The 15,067-nt window shown below is 45.6% G+C and overlaps 1 protein-coding gene across 6 annotated transcripts in view; it reads right to left on the bottom strand.

The window, feature by feature from the left end:
- Window positions 1-14,459, bottom strand: part of LOC6599865 (hepatic leukemia factor) — a 54,538-nt gene extending 40,079 nt beyond the window's left edge. For 2 of the 6 annotated variants that reach the window (XM_026991435.1, XM_026991439.1), the window contains exon 1: window positions 1,184-1,441. In XM_026991435.1, the coding sequence (XP_026847236.1) occupies window positions 1,184-1,286 (103 nt within the window). In that variant the 5' untranslated portion in view covers window positions 1,287-1,441. Of the gene's footprint in view, window positions 1-1,183; window positions 1,443-14,425 lie in introns of those variants that run through there. The other 4 variants (XM_026991438.1, XM_026991434.1, XM_002024951.2 and 1 more) reach the window with 4 other exon arrangements.
- Between the last annotated feature and the right edge of the window lie 608 nt (window positions 14,460-15,067).

Raw genomic sequence — 15,067 nt, 5'->3', positions numbered from 1 at the left:
AAGTTTGATTAGCCATTAAAAAAGCACTCGTACAACCCGCACTACTCGGCGTTCTGGCATTCCGATTACATCGATTGGTGTCCCAATCGGTTCGTCCCCCCTTTTCGAGGCAGTGGGCTGGGGGGACTGATAACACGCCTCGCTCCGAGAGTGGCAGGGGCGGGGGAATTGGCTGCTGAAACGGGGGGTCAACTCACGTTCAATGTGCTTCAATGACCTCCAACCTCCTCCGCCTCCTCCTCCTCCTCCTCCTCCTCCTCCTCCTCTGGCCCATCCACAACCGACAATCACTGCCGGCGACAGATACTCTCGTGCTCTCGTGCTCTTGTCCTCGTGGATGACCATATGCCACACTTTAACCTTGTGACAACCCTCAGCGCCTCAGTGCCTCAGTGGCGGCAGTGGCTTCTGGCTTCGTGGAGGAAGGGGGTTAATAACCTTATCAATTCGGATTCTGACTTTGATACGTCCCATTTGACATCCCATCCGTTGTCGCATCTATTGGAACTGTACGTTAGATCATCGCGTAAGCCCTGGCATTGCTCCCTTAAATGGGTCATTACGGGTACTCGCGCTCACAGCCCCCTCCTGCATACCCTAAATACCCCACATGCCCCTGAATTCCCTTGATGGCACCACCCCCGCTCCCTGCCAGTGATTTATGTTGTTGTTTTTTTTTATCGGAGGGGGGCATGAGAAATGTTTTGATTTTATACCAAACATTATTTTGCCATTAATTTGGAACGTGTCTAAATCTGCCACTCCTTACCCTCTGCCTGCCCTCTACTGCCCCTGTGCTTCCCCACTCAAACATTTTGCATATTTCCGGTCATGCACTGACCCCCCAATCAAAGAATAATTCATTTTTTATGGTTTTTCTTGGCTTTTTTTAGAATTTTATTTGATGTGGCTCGCATTTTTGGGAAGTTTTTCAAGTGGAAACAGATTGCCAGCACTTGGCATTACCCTTCGAATACTGGAACCCATTAAAGTCGGTATTTTTTAGTATTTTTAGTAGTAAGTAACGTGGAAGGGGGACATATCAACATATCAGTATCCTGAAGATCAGTATATATCCTGAATTGAGGCACTCTCTGTGGTATCTGGTATTTTTCGTTATATTTCGGTAGTTTTTTCTTTTTTTTTCTGTAGTATTTTCTTGAGTATTTTCACTGAAACTTACCATTTATGCCGCTGATCAGTGGATAATTACCATCACGGCCGCCAATTAAGTTTTTTAAACCAGTTTCGATCAGTGTTGGGGACGATCGCTCCCTGTCGCTCATTTTTTCATAAAAATTTTCGAAATTTTGTGATTATACACGAACAAAAAAAAGTGTCTCGTTGCGGTTGGGCTTTTGTTGGTTTTTTGTTTGTTTATATTTTTTTTGTAACAGTATTTCGAATATCAATTAATTTAGTATCTCACAACAATAACAATTATTTTAAATATAGAAAAACAGAATTTGTTTCTCACTTTTGTGGCTGTTTTGCTTTGTTTGTTGTTGTAATATTGATATTTTGATTTGTTTGCTTAGAGTTTAGTTACTTGTTAATTTGTTGGTTGTTTTGTTTTTTGTTTTTTTGTTTTTATTTTGAATCACAATTGAAAATTAATTTAATTAAACCTTTGAAAATATTGCACGTTTCCGTTACGATTTATTGCTTTGTCTATATATATACTATATGTATATACTTTCTCTATATAGGTATATGTATGTATGTATGTGTGTTACTTGATTTGTTGTTAAGACTTTGTTTCTTTTCTATATGCTGGCTATAAATAAAGGCACCGCGAATTCATTCAACAATTTATACGCTCTTTTAACTTTTGCTTTTTTTTGGTTTTTTTGTTTTGTGTTTTTTGTTTTTAACTATGTAAAACTATTTTAACTTTCTTTGAATAACAACATTTGCGAGTACAACAAGAAATTTCGATTATTTCTATAGCTTGGCTGTGGTTTTTTCTATATATCTTTTTTGTTTTTTGTTTTTTTATATTCTATTCTATTCCGTTTCGATAGAGGGAGGAGGTTCTTTCTGCTGACTTTTTGGTTACTTTTTAGTTGAGTTTTGTCGTTGCTGTTGCTGTTGCTGTTTCTGTTGCTGTTTTATCTTTTGTTTAATTGAATTTGTTGTTGTTTCATTGGCTAATTAAGCTATTTTTATAGCCTTCCCTCGTGCGTTCCTGCTGCTGTTGCTGCTGTTGCTGCTGTTGCAAATGCCGAGTGCGTTTTTGCTGGGGTTTTTCCTTTGGGGCGATTTTCTTTCTCTTATTTTTTTTTGTTGCCTTGGCTATTTTTTGGTTCTTTTTGTTGACAATTTTCCGTTTCGAAAAACGTTTAACGCTGCTGCTGCTTAAATGGTGTGTTGTGGTTGTTGTTGTTGCTGCTGCTGCTGCTGTTGCTGTTGCTGTGATTTTTTTAGTGGCGGCACTAAAAATAAAATCAATTGCTTTTCTGTTGTAGAGTTCTCCTTCTGGTGGTGCTGCTGCTGCTGATGCGGCTGCTGCTTTCTTTGATTTCTTGTTCAGATGTATGTGTGTATCTCTCTGTGTGTGTGGGTTTGTGTGTTGTCGATATATATCTTATTGTACAGTTATAAAGCACTAATATGGCATTTGCATAGACTTGAAGTCCCGCTATTTAGCCCGCACGCTCGTCACTGGTTCGCCCGGCGTGCGATAGAGATGGAGGCAGAGCCAGAGTCAGAGTCAGAATCAGAATCAGAGTCAGAGTCACAGCTAGAATCAGAGCTTTGGCTGTGGTCGAGCTTCAGCCTGGCTGGCGTGGGTGTTGATCAGGCAGGATGACAGCCCCGGAGAGCCAGAGAGAGACGGAGAGGCAGGGGGAGAGAGTGTGTGAGAGAGAGAGAGAGCGCCGAGCGTTGGAAACGAACTACGAACGACGACCGCACGACAGGGAAAATCGATGGAAAATGTTGACAGCTCCTGCACACACACACTAACACACTAGCACACACGGACGCACGCACAACCACAAAAAAAAATGTTACAAGACACACACACACGCGCGGAGTAGGCGGAGTGGGCGGAGGGGGCGGCAGTAGTCGTACTTTTTGCTTAAATATTTTTGCAAAAATTATTGAAATAACTGTAATTGCTTCTGGGGGACTATGGTTTACAGTTAACAGTTAAAGGTTTACGGTTTAAGGTTTAAGGTTTAAGGTTTACGGTTCGGTTGGTTGTGTTACGGTTTTCTTGAACGCGCGGCGTATCCGTGGGCCTCTCCCGTGGAAGTATGTTTGTATCTCAACGAACGCTCGACTAGTGTCGACCGCTTCGTGTCGCTCGCTCGTTGTGGGTGTCGTTCGTGTAGCTGCTGCTGCTGCTTCTGCTGCCGCTGCTGCTGTCGCTGCTGCCTCTGCTCCTATCGACTGAGCGCGCATGTGACAAGCGCCGCTGCTGCTTCTGCTGCCGCTGCCGCTGCTGCTCCCCGCGTTTCGAAGTTCGAAAGGTCGAAGAGGATGCGGAAGCAGAGAGAGCACGGCCAAAAGTCTACACAACTGACAGAGAGAGAGAGAGAGGCAGAGGGAGCGAGAGAGCGAGGAGCTTCCGTTGCAGTTTTAACGAAATGCACTTTTGACAGACAGAGAGAGAGAGTGCGCACAAGTCAGCTGATTGTTGTTTCTGTTTGTTTTTTACTTTGCTTTTTGCACTATGAAGCACACACTCTCACGGATACACCACACACACACACACGCACGCACACACACACACACAGATACACACTCTGGCAGAAACACGCGCGCCGTGTCGTGTCGTTCACTTTGTAGCTTTTTTGGTTGTCAGGCTAATTTTTTGTTGCCTTGTTTTTTTTTTGTATTTCTTTTATTTTAATTCTCGTACTTTGTGTTTTACTTTGATTTTCCTTACTTTTACTGCTCACACGTGCTCTTTTGGCAGCGGAGAAGCTTTTCCCTTTAGCGGAGAGTACTCAGTTTTCATTCTATTTCATTTGTGCTGCACTTTTTGTGGCATTAATTTTGAATTTTAACAATATTTTTGATGCTGTTTTTCTTCTTTATTTTTTTTTTTTTGTAGTGTAGTTGTAATTAATTTGCCTTTAGACGGCACTGAATGTTGAACTAACTCTGACTGGCACACGCGCTCGTTGCAAAGTGTAGAAACACGCCGCTGCCGCTGCTGCCCGATGCCCGATGCCGATGCCGCCAAGACAGAGAGAGAGAGAGAGAGAGAGAGAGAGCGAGAGCGAACGCAAACACAGAGCTAAGGGCAGACTCACAGATACACGGATACACGGATACACGGATACGCGGATACACGGATGTGCTCATGCTTGAGATACACGGCGACAGCTTAGAACCATGTGCTGCGCTGCTCTCTCTCTCTGTGGAGACACTCTCTCTCTCTCTCCCTCTCTCTTTGTGGAGGGGCATTATTTTTGGCAAAGTTTTTGTCGTTTGCATGGCGCGCGCATCTAACTAAAAGCAACAACAAAAGCTACAGCTGTGGAAGATTAAGGCAAAGGGAGCTTTGAGTTGAGCTTAAGTGAAGCTCTCGCTCTCACGCCGCTCTCCCTCTCTCCGCTTGAAGCACACTTCTAATTGCCTTCTAATGCACACGCACAAGCACACACACACACACACACACATAGATCTTTTGGCATTTTCCACTGCGTCCCAAAGTTCAATTTGATATTCGCGTGCTCTCTCGCCAGGCGCTTGCTCTCCCTCGTTCGCTCTCTCGCTCTCTCGCTCTCTCTCTCTCTCTCTGAGTGGATGGATCGCCGGTCGGCCGCTTCTGGTGCTTTTTGTATTTATTTTACTCATGCAAAAGTTTTTGTTGTTTTGTTTTTTTTTTTGCTGGTGGCTTGGCTATTACGTCAATGGAACAGAAACGCTGACGTTTGTAGTTGTATCTGTATCTGTATCTGTATCTTTTGCCTGTGTTTGGCACTGCGGCAACTAGCGTTCATTTCAATGTTTTTACGTTCCATCTCCCTCTCTCTCTCTCTCTCTACCTACCTCCCTACCTCCCTCCCTCCCTTGATTTATCTGCGTTTCTTTATTTTTCACTATTTCGGTTGATTTTGTTTCTTTATTTCTTATATTATTTCTAATATGTATTTGTGACGACGTCGCCGCTGACGCTGACGCTAACGCCAACGCTGACCGCAGCAGCGCTCACGTGAGTGGATTTCAGAGCTCTATGAAAACCTTTTTAATGTGTGGAAATTTTTGTTTATTTGGGAATATTTTTTTGCTCGTTTTTCCTCGCTGTAATTTGTATAAATAAACATTCGGCGGAACTCGCACAGAGAATCATCTCCACCACGAGAGAAACGACAGAACTTTGTTGCAATTCACGGGGTGAGTGCCAGAGGGGGGGTTTGGGGCGCACGGGGTGTGGCAGCAATTAGAGCGCCTTGAAATTCGTCTGTAAATGAGGGGCCAAAACACGAAAAGTCTCACTATTGATAAGAGCCTCTCCCCCCCCCCCCCCCCCCCTCCCCACGATCCCCGCACCGCAGCGTGGAGGCCCCCACAGTAAACAAAATGATTAAAATATATGTACGTACAAGTGTTAATATAATAAATTCCTCGACGAATTTGTTTTTAATAGTTTTTATTGAAATTTCGTTAAAGGTACAGTCACCGCATGTCTCACAGCTCGACCACATGACTAATCGATTAGTTATCGATGGAGATCGATAGACGGTAAGTGTTAGAAATATGTATAAGCGTTTAATTATCGATAGGCATTTAAATTATAAATACCCGAATGACCTTTGTAATGGCTTTGATCAAGACATTGCCCGATCTCCACCAACTCCAACCCAGTGACCTTCCCCTAGAGCTAATACTTCCACAAGACAACCTTCAGATCGGCCAGAACTAGAACTACAAAGCACATCAAATGCAAATAGTTTAACCAAATTTGAACGTACCGAGAGACCCACTGGGATGCGGGATGGGGGGGGGGGGGATACGTACTATTTTGGCCATTTGTGAGATGGGGCGATGCTGGTGATTCAGGGCTGAGCTATGCCAGAGAACATACAGATACAGAATATACAGATATGTTATGGCCTATGGCCGAGGGTGGAAGGTAGAAGGAACCCAAAAACTCAATTTCTGGGAACGAAACAGAACGAACACCCCCGAAAAAGTGTCGCCTGTCATCATGTGACATGAAGAACTAGGAAACGACGCGACGACAGGAGAGGAGCGCCATTGCCTTCCGAAAACTACACAGAAATATCTTCTATATATTCCCATATACTATATGTGTGTTTGTGGGTATCTGAAGATAAAGATGTATTTGGTGGATAGATGGATGTACTTTTCGACTGGCGGAAACGTCATTCCCATTCAAAGTATAGCCATAGTCCTCTGTCCCTCTGAGCAAAACGAAACGAAACGAAACGTGTTCGAGCGCAATAAATTATAAATGAGCCGAGCGACGAGGCGACGCAACTTTGGCAGATGGGTTTGACCCCCGCTAACCCCCTTCCGGTAAATGCAACAAAGGCAGCACAAAGCTAGAATGTATCTCAAAGTGTGCGGGTGTACAGTGTTTTGGTTGGAACGCATTTCGAAGAGGAATTCGGAATTTTCAAGGCAGATCCATCCCAAAAATACGAGTAGTTCCACCACCACCACCACCATCCCACACCACGGCCGCCCATCACGACGACGACATGTCACGACTGTCAAGGAACTGGCTACAAACACCTACCTATCTTTCCCCAGATATACGTACGTACGTATATGTAGTGTATCTCTATATACATATCGTGCATATATCCATGTATATCTGCAGCACCTAAAACGAAAACTTATTTGCTTTGGCATTTCATTTCGGAAATGTCGCAGGCAGCATTTCGAATGGATTTTCGGTTTTTTTCAGACGGACGAGGTATGCTTAAGTACTGCTCTTGTTGCTGTTGCTGTTGTTGTTGCTGCTGGCAAATATTGTCTCGCCCACCTTATCGCGGGGGGACTACCATCAGAACACGCATTGCACGCATATCAGTTGGCAAACATCAGACCCGAAAACCGAAAGCCGAAAGCCGTACACCCGAAAAACCAAAAGCCAAACAGCATTATTATTTTTCTTATCAAAATCCATCAGCAATCGTCCAGCCTTGGGAACCCATCACATCACAACTTGAGGTTGAGGAGTTTTTTGTGAAGAAAACCGAAAACCGAAAACCGAAAATTGAAAATTGAAATTCGTTTAATTAGTGGAAATTAACAGGGTCTTGTGAGGGATGGATCCTACATAGATGTTCGTGTTTAGCGATCATCTGTGGGATCATCTACTAGAGCAGCCCGGCCAGCGTCTGCCCTCTCCCTCCCTCTGTTTGTTTCTCTAATTTGTCTCACACACACACACAAGAGATTACCCATTATCAGCGTATGCACACACACACACACACACACATGTACAGACATGTACTCGTACACAGAGATCTCTGAAAGATCTCAACTGAACTACATTTTGCTCTATTTGAAATCTCGCACATTTATACGAAACGAAACGAAACGAAAAACGGACGACGACGACGACGACGACAAGTTGTACAAATTAACGTACAAATGAATGACGGAATTAGTACGTGTGCTCTTTGTTGATCTACAAAGGGGGCGGTGGGTGGGGGGGTGTGGGGTTGGCGACTTAGATCTCTATCTAGAGGGTCATCACAGCAGGGCAAGCAGGGTGGAGGGGAGGTAGGGGAGGTAGGGGAGGTAGGGCCTCCTCCCTTTCGTAAGTCAAGCAAAGTAAAGTGGTCTTTAATCTGTAATCTCGATGTAGAGCACTATCTTTCGGTCAACGTTGCATCTGTGTGCCGGCAGTGTGTACACTGTACAGTGTATCTGATGGATACACTTCACTACTGCCGTGGCAATTCATTAGCAACACGCAAATGAATTAATAACACCAAACTACGAGAATATCCAACATACGAGTATCTTTCAAGTTTTTCCCTTTTGTTAGCACATTTGTCGAGCGGGTGCGGGATGGGGAACAAGCATATGCAATGATATTTAATTCGTAGATACATTTGGATCTGTCCGGTCGAATAGATTTCTAGAGATGCACGGATACACACACACACACACACGTCTGATGATTAGAATTAATTATGATGAGAATTGGGTTTTTACCCGCCATTTGCTAGGGGGAGGCGCAAGTCGGAGGTGGGCACAGCAGCAGGTGGCAAGAGATACATACATGTGTGGATAGAGATAGAGATAGATAGTAGATGTGCTGGTATCACGAGTGAAGAGAGGTCGTTTAGAAGAGAGAAGAGCGGACATTGGACACTACTTCACGAACATAAGTAATCTCATTTTCCCCTCTTCCAACGATGCCACATGTGACCCCACATCAAAGAAACGTTCCTTTTGGTCCATCTCTCATTTTTGGTAGCACGATTTATAAAGTGTCACGGAAATCTCTGAGAAGTTTCTTGGGCTTTCCCCCCTCCCTTTCCACCCACTCACTTAAATGCTCCACAAACAACACAAAAAACAAACAAGCAAACCGACAGACGAGACGAGACGAGACGGGAAGGAAGGAAGAAGAGTAAATTTTTATTTTCCTCCCCCGCCGCCCACTCAAACATTTTTCCAACTAACTCCAACAACAATATTGATAATTTCCACTGCAGCCGAAAGGAAAGACGACAAATGCAAACAGCGGCAGCAGCAACAGCGGGGAGGGGAAATAAAAGAAAAGCTCGGAAAAGCGTCAATGCCAAAAAAGAAAAGACCGAGATAGCGGGAGAGCGGGAGCACGTGACGGCAGCAACAAAAGAAAAGTAAACATGCACCACACACGCAGCCACCCCACCCCACCCACTCCCTAGCCCTCGCCCTCCCACCACTACCACCCACGCATGATCATTTATAAACTGTCAGTGTCAGGGGGGAAGGGGAGTGGGTGGTGTGGTGTGGTGCAGGGCCGGAAATGCCTTAAGTGGAGGCTCACGCACCCCAGAGACCAGTGAAACCTTGCAACTCAAACAAAAGAGCCAAGAAGCCAGGGCCAAAAGGAGCACACATATTTGCCTAACAGCCTAAGCACGACGACGGGCTACACAAATGTGAGATACAAAGATACATATGTATGTATGTATTTTGCTTGCAGTACAGGTGCTCGTGAGAGATTCCGCGATTGCCCAACTCCCCCCCGCCCCCCTGTAATCGCACTTTGCCCCTCTATCAACGGCAGCCCGTGGTCAGTCGAATGGGCAATCGTTTACCGTTTTTATTGGGCAAACTGTTAATTGAATTAGTTTTTTGTTTCCCTTCTTTCGTTATACTTTCGTCTTATCATTCGGCAAAGAGATATGGATTCCCCGCCTTGCCTCCAATAAGGTGGTGGGGCGGAGAGGGGCGGGGCATGTATGTAAATTCAATTAAAATTTTGCGTGTTACGTTGGCAAGACACTGGCGCGTGTTTCAGGGGCAGGGGGGTGGGGGGATAGGTACGATAGAACTATGGCCACATAAATTATTTATACACTCTCCCCATACATTTCACCTTGAACCGCGAGCATTTTTCGTAAAAGTTTCATTTATTTTTGCCAAAACCAAAAGAACAAATAAATAAAGATCTCTGCGATGGATAGAGGGGGAGAGATGAGTGGGGGGGAGGGGCTTCATAGATACATACATATGTATGTGTGTGTAGCCCGCTCTGTTGATTGCTTTTTGTTGTTTGTAATTGTCTAAAATATTTTACATTTGCTTTATTTTTGAGAAATCTCAACAATTTTTCAATTTACTGTCAGGCAACGTTGACGGCGACGTCAGCAGAGCAAGAAGGCAGCCTCAGCCTCAGCAGCGTCAGCAGCGGGCAGCGGCATCAGCAGCGGGCAGCGGCAGCGGGCAAAGGCAACTGTCAATTAACGCAGAATTTCATGGGTATGGGTTGGAGAGGGGGACTTGAACGGGGGCGTGAGTGGGGTAAGACATGGGCTTAGGTCTGGTGATTGATCTGTGCGGCCAGTTCTCGGTTGGGGGCGTAAATGAGAAAACGAAAATGTCGAAGCCCCCGCCCCCCGTCCCCCTCCTGTGACAAGTGTCACTTACACTGAGTTTTCTCCAAAAAAATAACAAATCCCTGCCACTCTCAACGTCACACGACGCTCACCTTTCACACGCACACACAGAGAGAGACCATGGCAGAGACAAGCACACAACCTTTCCCTTTCATTGCCATTGCTCCTGCCAATACATCAACCGAAAGAAAGACGGAGAGTGGGAGAAGGAGAAAACGAAGCCAGGAGCTGAAGCAGCCAGCAGCAGCATGGTCTGCATGGGCCAAGGTATATGCATTTGGGGTAGAGTATTGCTCTCACGATAATTGCATGTTTTTAGAAATATCCGCCTTGAAGTGCACCCTTTATGAATAGACCTTGCCCTGGCACATGGCTCTCAAGTGGCACATTTTTCATCATCTGTTGACACTTGACGATGCTGGAGCAGCAGCGCCAGCAGCAAAGCCAAAGAGAGTCCGCGATAAGAGACGGAGAGAGTTGCTCAAGCAGCAAGAGAGGCGCTCACAACTCCACCTCCACCTCCACCTCCAAGAACAACCACACCATTCCATTGCTCCTCCACGTGGTTTTCAATTCGACTTTTGCCGGGCGTTCGTTCTCTTTCTCTCACTCTGATGCACAGTGGAATGGGATGCTGATGCTGATGCTGATGCTGTGGAGGAACACATGTGGGTCTGTGGTGGGAAAGCAATTGAAAGAGCGTGCTTCATCCAATTTTATTTGTATGTTTTGATAGATCAATTTCAATTGATGATAATATGTACAACATATCTCGCAAGAGGGGACATTGTGCCATCCCTCATTATTGAACCCGCATAGCAATTACTTTGATTATCTAAACGGTCCCACTGTGCTCTATTTGGTTTACAGCTAAACCAAACTTGTTATTAAAGCCGCTCTTGCTCTCATTCTGCTGCTGTCTCTCTCTCTCTCTCCGTCTCGCTCTGAGCTTGGCCTTGTCTGCGTCGTGTCGTGATATGGAAATGTGTAAATTATGTTTTGCAAGTCTCTCCCCCACCCCCCTGCCACATCTCTTTCCATTTGGCAATTGTTAATATTTTTGCTGAGCAAATTTTTGGTTTCTGCATTTTATTTTTAGTGCGAAATTTTATGGCCAATATAATTTTTGTTTATTCTGTTTATTTTTCTGCACTCTTCACACAAACACACACACAGACACACACACGCAGACAAACATACTGGCTCACGCACATTCGTCACGATTTCTGTCATAAATAAAAAGCTCTCTGGCTTATTGGACGTTTTCATTAAGTTTTTGTTGCTACTGCCATTTCTCTGTCCCCCTCCCCCCTCCGTCCGCGCTCTATGGCGGTCCAATATATAGTTTTGCGGTCTGTCTGGTGGCTGCTTTTATCGTTATTGTTGCAAATTGATTGCTTGCAATTTGTATGCGAGAGGCATCCGTAGGCAAATGTACCGTTTTTGTAGTATGTGCTTTATATGGCGCCTTTTAATTGAAGCGCCGCCTGCCTCTGTCTGTCGCATAAGTCTCTCTCAAGGTAGAATAACCAGAAGGTAGGGCAGTCCGTGAGCAAACAAACTAGCGAACTCGAAGAGAGCACCTGCCGTACCTTTCTAAGCCCGAGCTCTTTTGCTGCCTCTCTCGGCTGAAGCCTCGTTTACGTGGCAATGAACGATCGAATCCATCGTGGAGGTCGTTTTCTCTCTGTCTTCCCTCAACACGTGTAGATTGACATCGGCCCGATAAAGCTCCGCTCTCTCGATCTCCCACTCTCTCTTGTAACGTAGCTCTAATTAAGCACAGACTGACACACACACACACAGGCAATCACAGATTACGCCGCAGACCACAATACATGTGTATGACATAATAAATATTAAACGGTGGCGGTGGCGGTGGCGGTGGCACTGCCGCCGGCTTCGCGTCGCCTTCCCCTCCCCAGCCTCACCGCCATTTCATTTTAAGCCCCTGTTCCGCACTCCCCCTCAAAAACCCATTTCGCATCGCAATTTGCATGGACTGCTGCAAGTGCAAGCGAGACGGACGACTGCTTATTACAGCACTTGATGGCGCTGCAGTTTTGTTTAGATTTCTGTTATACTGTTATTGCAGATTGACGTAATACCAGAAGATGATGGCCGGGGATGGGAATGGCGAGTGGAGAGTGGAGGGGGGGTGAAAATAACTGCACAAACAGTAAACGGAGAGCTATCCTGAAGAGAATTTCTGTGGACTTTTGCTGAGTTTTATGATTATTTTTAGCTCATCGTATAATTCCCGTGATTCAGTTTGTGATTCCGCTGCAAATATTCAATTATTCTGCGGTCAATCGGAGGTTATTGAAACCCGTTCTAGGTCGAGAGACCACTTAGCAGTGATAGCCCCCGCCTTCGTATACGAGAGGAAAGCCCCCTTAAGCATGGTTTTATGGCCAATCATTTATCTAATCCGACTGGAACTCCCCCGTCACTACGCACTCGAGCACCATAGCCTACGGGGGACTGTACCCTGTGCCACGCCAATCTCGAAACAATCGACATCATCACGCCACTGAGAAACCAAGTCCATGACTGACCGCCCCGAAAAAACGCCTGACTCAGAGAACAGCTCAGAAATTTTCCAAAACAGCCCCAGACGAGGCGCGTGCCAAGGCTCGAAGGGGAGTCGCGTGTTCGAATGACCCGAATTTCGGAATAGATTAATGCTACTCAAAGATGATAATGCTGCCACAGATCAGGTCTTGGCAAGCTGCATGTTTTGTTTTCATTTGTTTTTTTTTGTTTTTTTGCATTACCCCACAAATTTTCCATGCCGCGAAGTGTGCGTCGCGATCTTATCAGGTAAAGTAAAGTGAATGGAACGATCGGATCCAGCCCCCGACCTGACCATGTGATCTGATTGCGAGAGCCACACCTAAGTGAGGGATAGAGAGGGAGAGAGAGAGGAGACGAGAAGCGACGAGACGCGCTCTCTGAGCTTTTGTGGAGCTTTAGTTGCTAGAGTTGCTAGAAAATGCTATTACAGTGGGTCTTAAATGGGGCTTTTCAAAATAGTAGGGGGCTTAAGAGACCCTATTTTCTAAACGTGAATGATGAATGGTACGAGCAATTTCTGTGTGTATTTGTCGTAAAAGTTTATAATTAAATTCGTCTTCCCTTCATCAAAATTCTCAGCCACACAACTCATTTTTTTATGCGCAACTATATCATCATGAGGGTAAATATTTATAGTCGCCTGGTAACCTCGTCGTCGCTGCCTGCCTGCCGGCTCCTGATAACGCCGACGACGACGACGACGACGACCATGATGACAGTGCAATTGATTATAGAAGGCGACGTCGTCGTTTATATTCTGGTTTTCTATTTCACAAACGTGGACAGCAGTCCGTCATGGCAACCCAAGGAGTCTCAAAGGTTTTATCGAATTTCCTCCCCACCATTTGATTAGTCTGATATCAAAGGCCATAAAAGCCGACCGTCGATCCAATGGGGTCAGCTTTGGGTGTACCCTCTAGCCCCACTACTCTATGCATATCGATAGCAGGTGATCGGACTGGTTAAATACGGGTTTATCTCACGGGAAGTGCTTTGGAGAGGGTGGATAGGGTTTTTGGAGGGCTGAGGCTATACAATATATCAATTAGGCGGCATCTGGAGGGAGCTAATTAGTGACAGCATGTTGTTTCAATTATGAATTATTCATTGCAGTACAGTGGGCACTCTGTCAGGGCAAATTGTATGAAAATTAACGGAGAAACATCTATAAATTAAACGGGTAGTATAGGGGAACCATATGATTATATAGAAATACATATGTCTTCTGCTTCGTGCCACTGTGGCAAGTGCCAAGTGCCACTGTAGCAATTGCGAATCGAACAAACACTCTCACTCCCTCTCCCTCTCTTTCGCCAATTTTGCATATGTATATTAACCGCTATTTGCCAGAGCACCTCGCCGCAACCACCGAATAACAAACAAAGAGGGGATACAATAAAGAAACCAATTTTCAACAATCAGAAAAGCAAAATCAAATAATTTGTCACATGTTGCCTGGAAATGTAATGGTGGGGGGAGGGGGGAGTGGCGGGACGGTGGCGATGGTTTAACCCGCGCAAAAAAATACACGCACACAAGCACACAAAACCGCGCTCAGCTCGCCGCACAATCTCTTCTCTCGCAAAATGTAATCGAGAGAGGCAATGCGAATACGAGTGAGTGAGAGAGGTAGAGTAAACAAAATCAGACTCCCACACACACTAAAAGGGAATTGCACGTGTTTCTTTCTGTTTCACTTGTTCTTTTTGCTGTACTTTTTGTGGGCAGACTCTGAATGAGCGAATGGTCGAGTGTTTTGAAGAGGGGAGTGAGAGAGAAGCAACGGCACTCACCTCGAATTGATAAATCCATGATGTTCCCCCGTCCCGCGCCGACGCCGCTGCCGCCGCCGTTGACTACTATTAATTTACGCTCTAATCCCAACATGGCGCTCTCACTGAATAATCCTAACTGCCGGTGCGGGGGCGAGAGAGTCGAAACGTAGCCGAAGAATCGATGGAAGAAACAGTTGTAAATTGGAAATCAAAACAAGAGAGCGGGCAAGATCCACAGCGTTGCTCTCTCCAGCCATAACTCTCTGCCGGGTGAGGTGACGCTGCTGCAGCCGGCGAAAACGCATCACGTGGTCGGCGACGGCGACGCTGACGCTGACGTCGTTGCTGGAACATTATGGCGGGTGGAGCGGGTGGACGGGCGGTCGGCTGAGAGCGAACGGGAGAGAACCGGAGCACATTTGAATGTCTGCCAAGTGCCTGCTAGCCGTCCCGCTCTCACCTATTGCGCTGTTATATAAGCTTATGTAACGGTGAGACGACCAGGCATGCGCACAAAGGAACAGTGGGCCACGAAAATAGAAATCTATATTAGATAGAAACCCCATTGCCCCCTCCACTGTGTAGTCATGTGCTGACGTCTGCTTCTGATGACTAATCTTCGGATGGTTCTATTTTGAGTATCCGTCGGGTCAAGTTGCA

The sequence above is a fragment of the Drosophila persimilis genome, unplaced genomic scaffold, assembly GCF_003286085.1.
Source record: "Drosophila persimilis strain 14011-0111.01,24,50 unplaced genomic scaffold, DperRS2 tig00000676-arrow-arrow-pilon, whole genome shotgun sequence".
NCBI lineage: Eukaryota > Metazoa > Arthropoda > Insecta > Diptera > Drosophilidae > Drosophila > Drosophila persimilis.
This window is presented reverse-complemented; position numbering and strand designations above follow the sequence as displayed.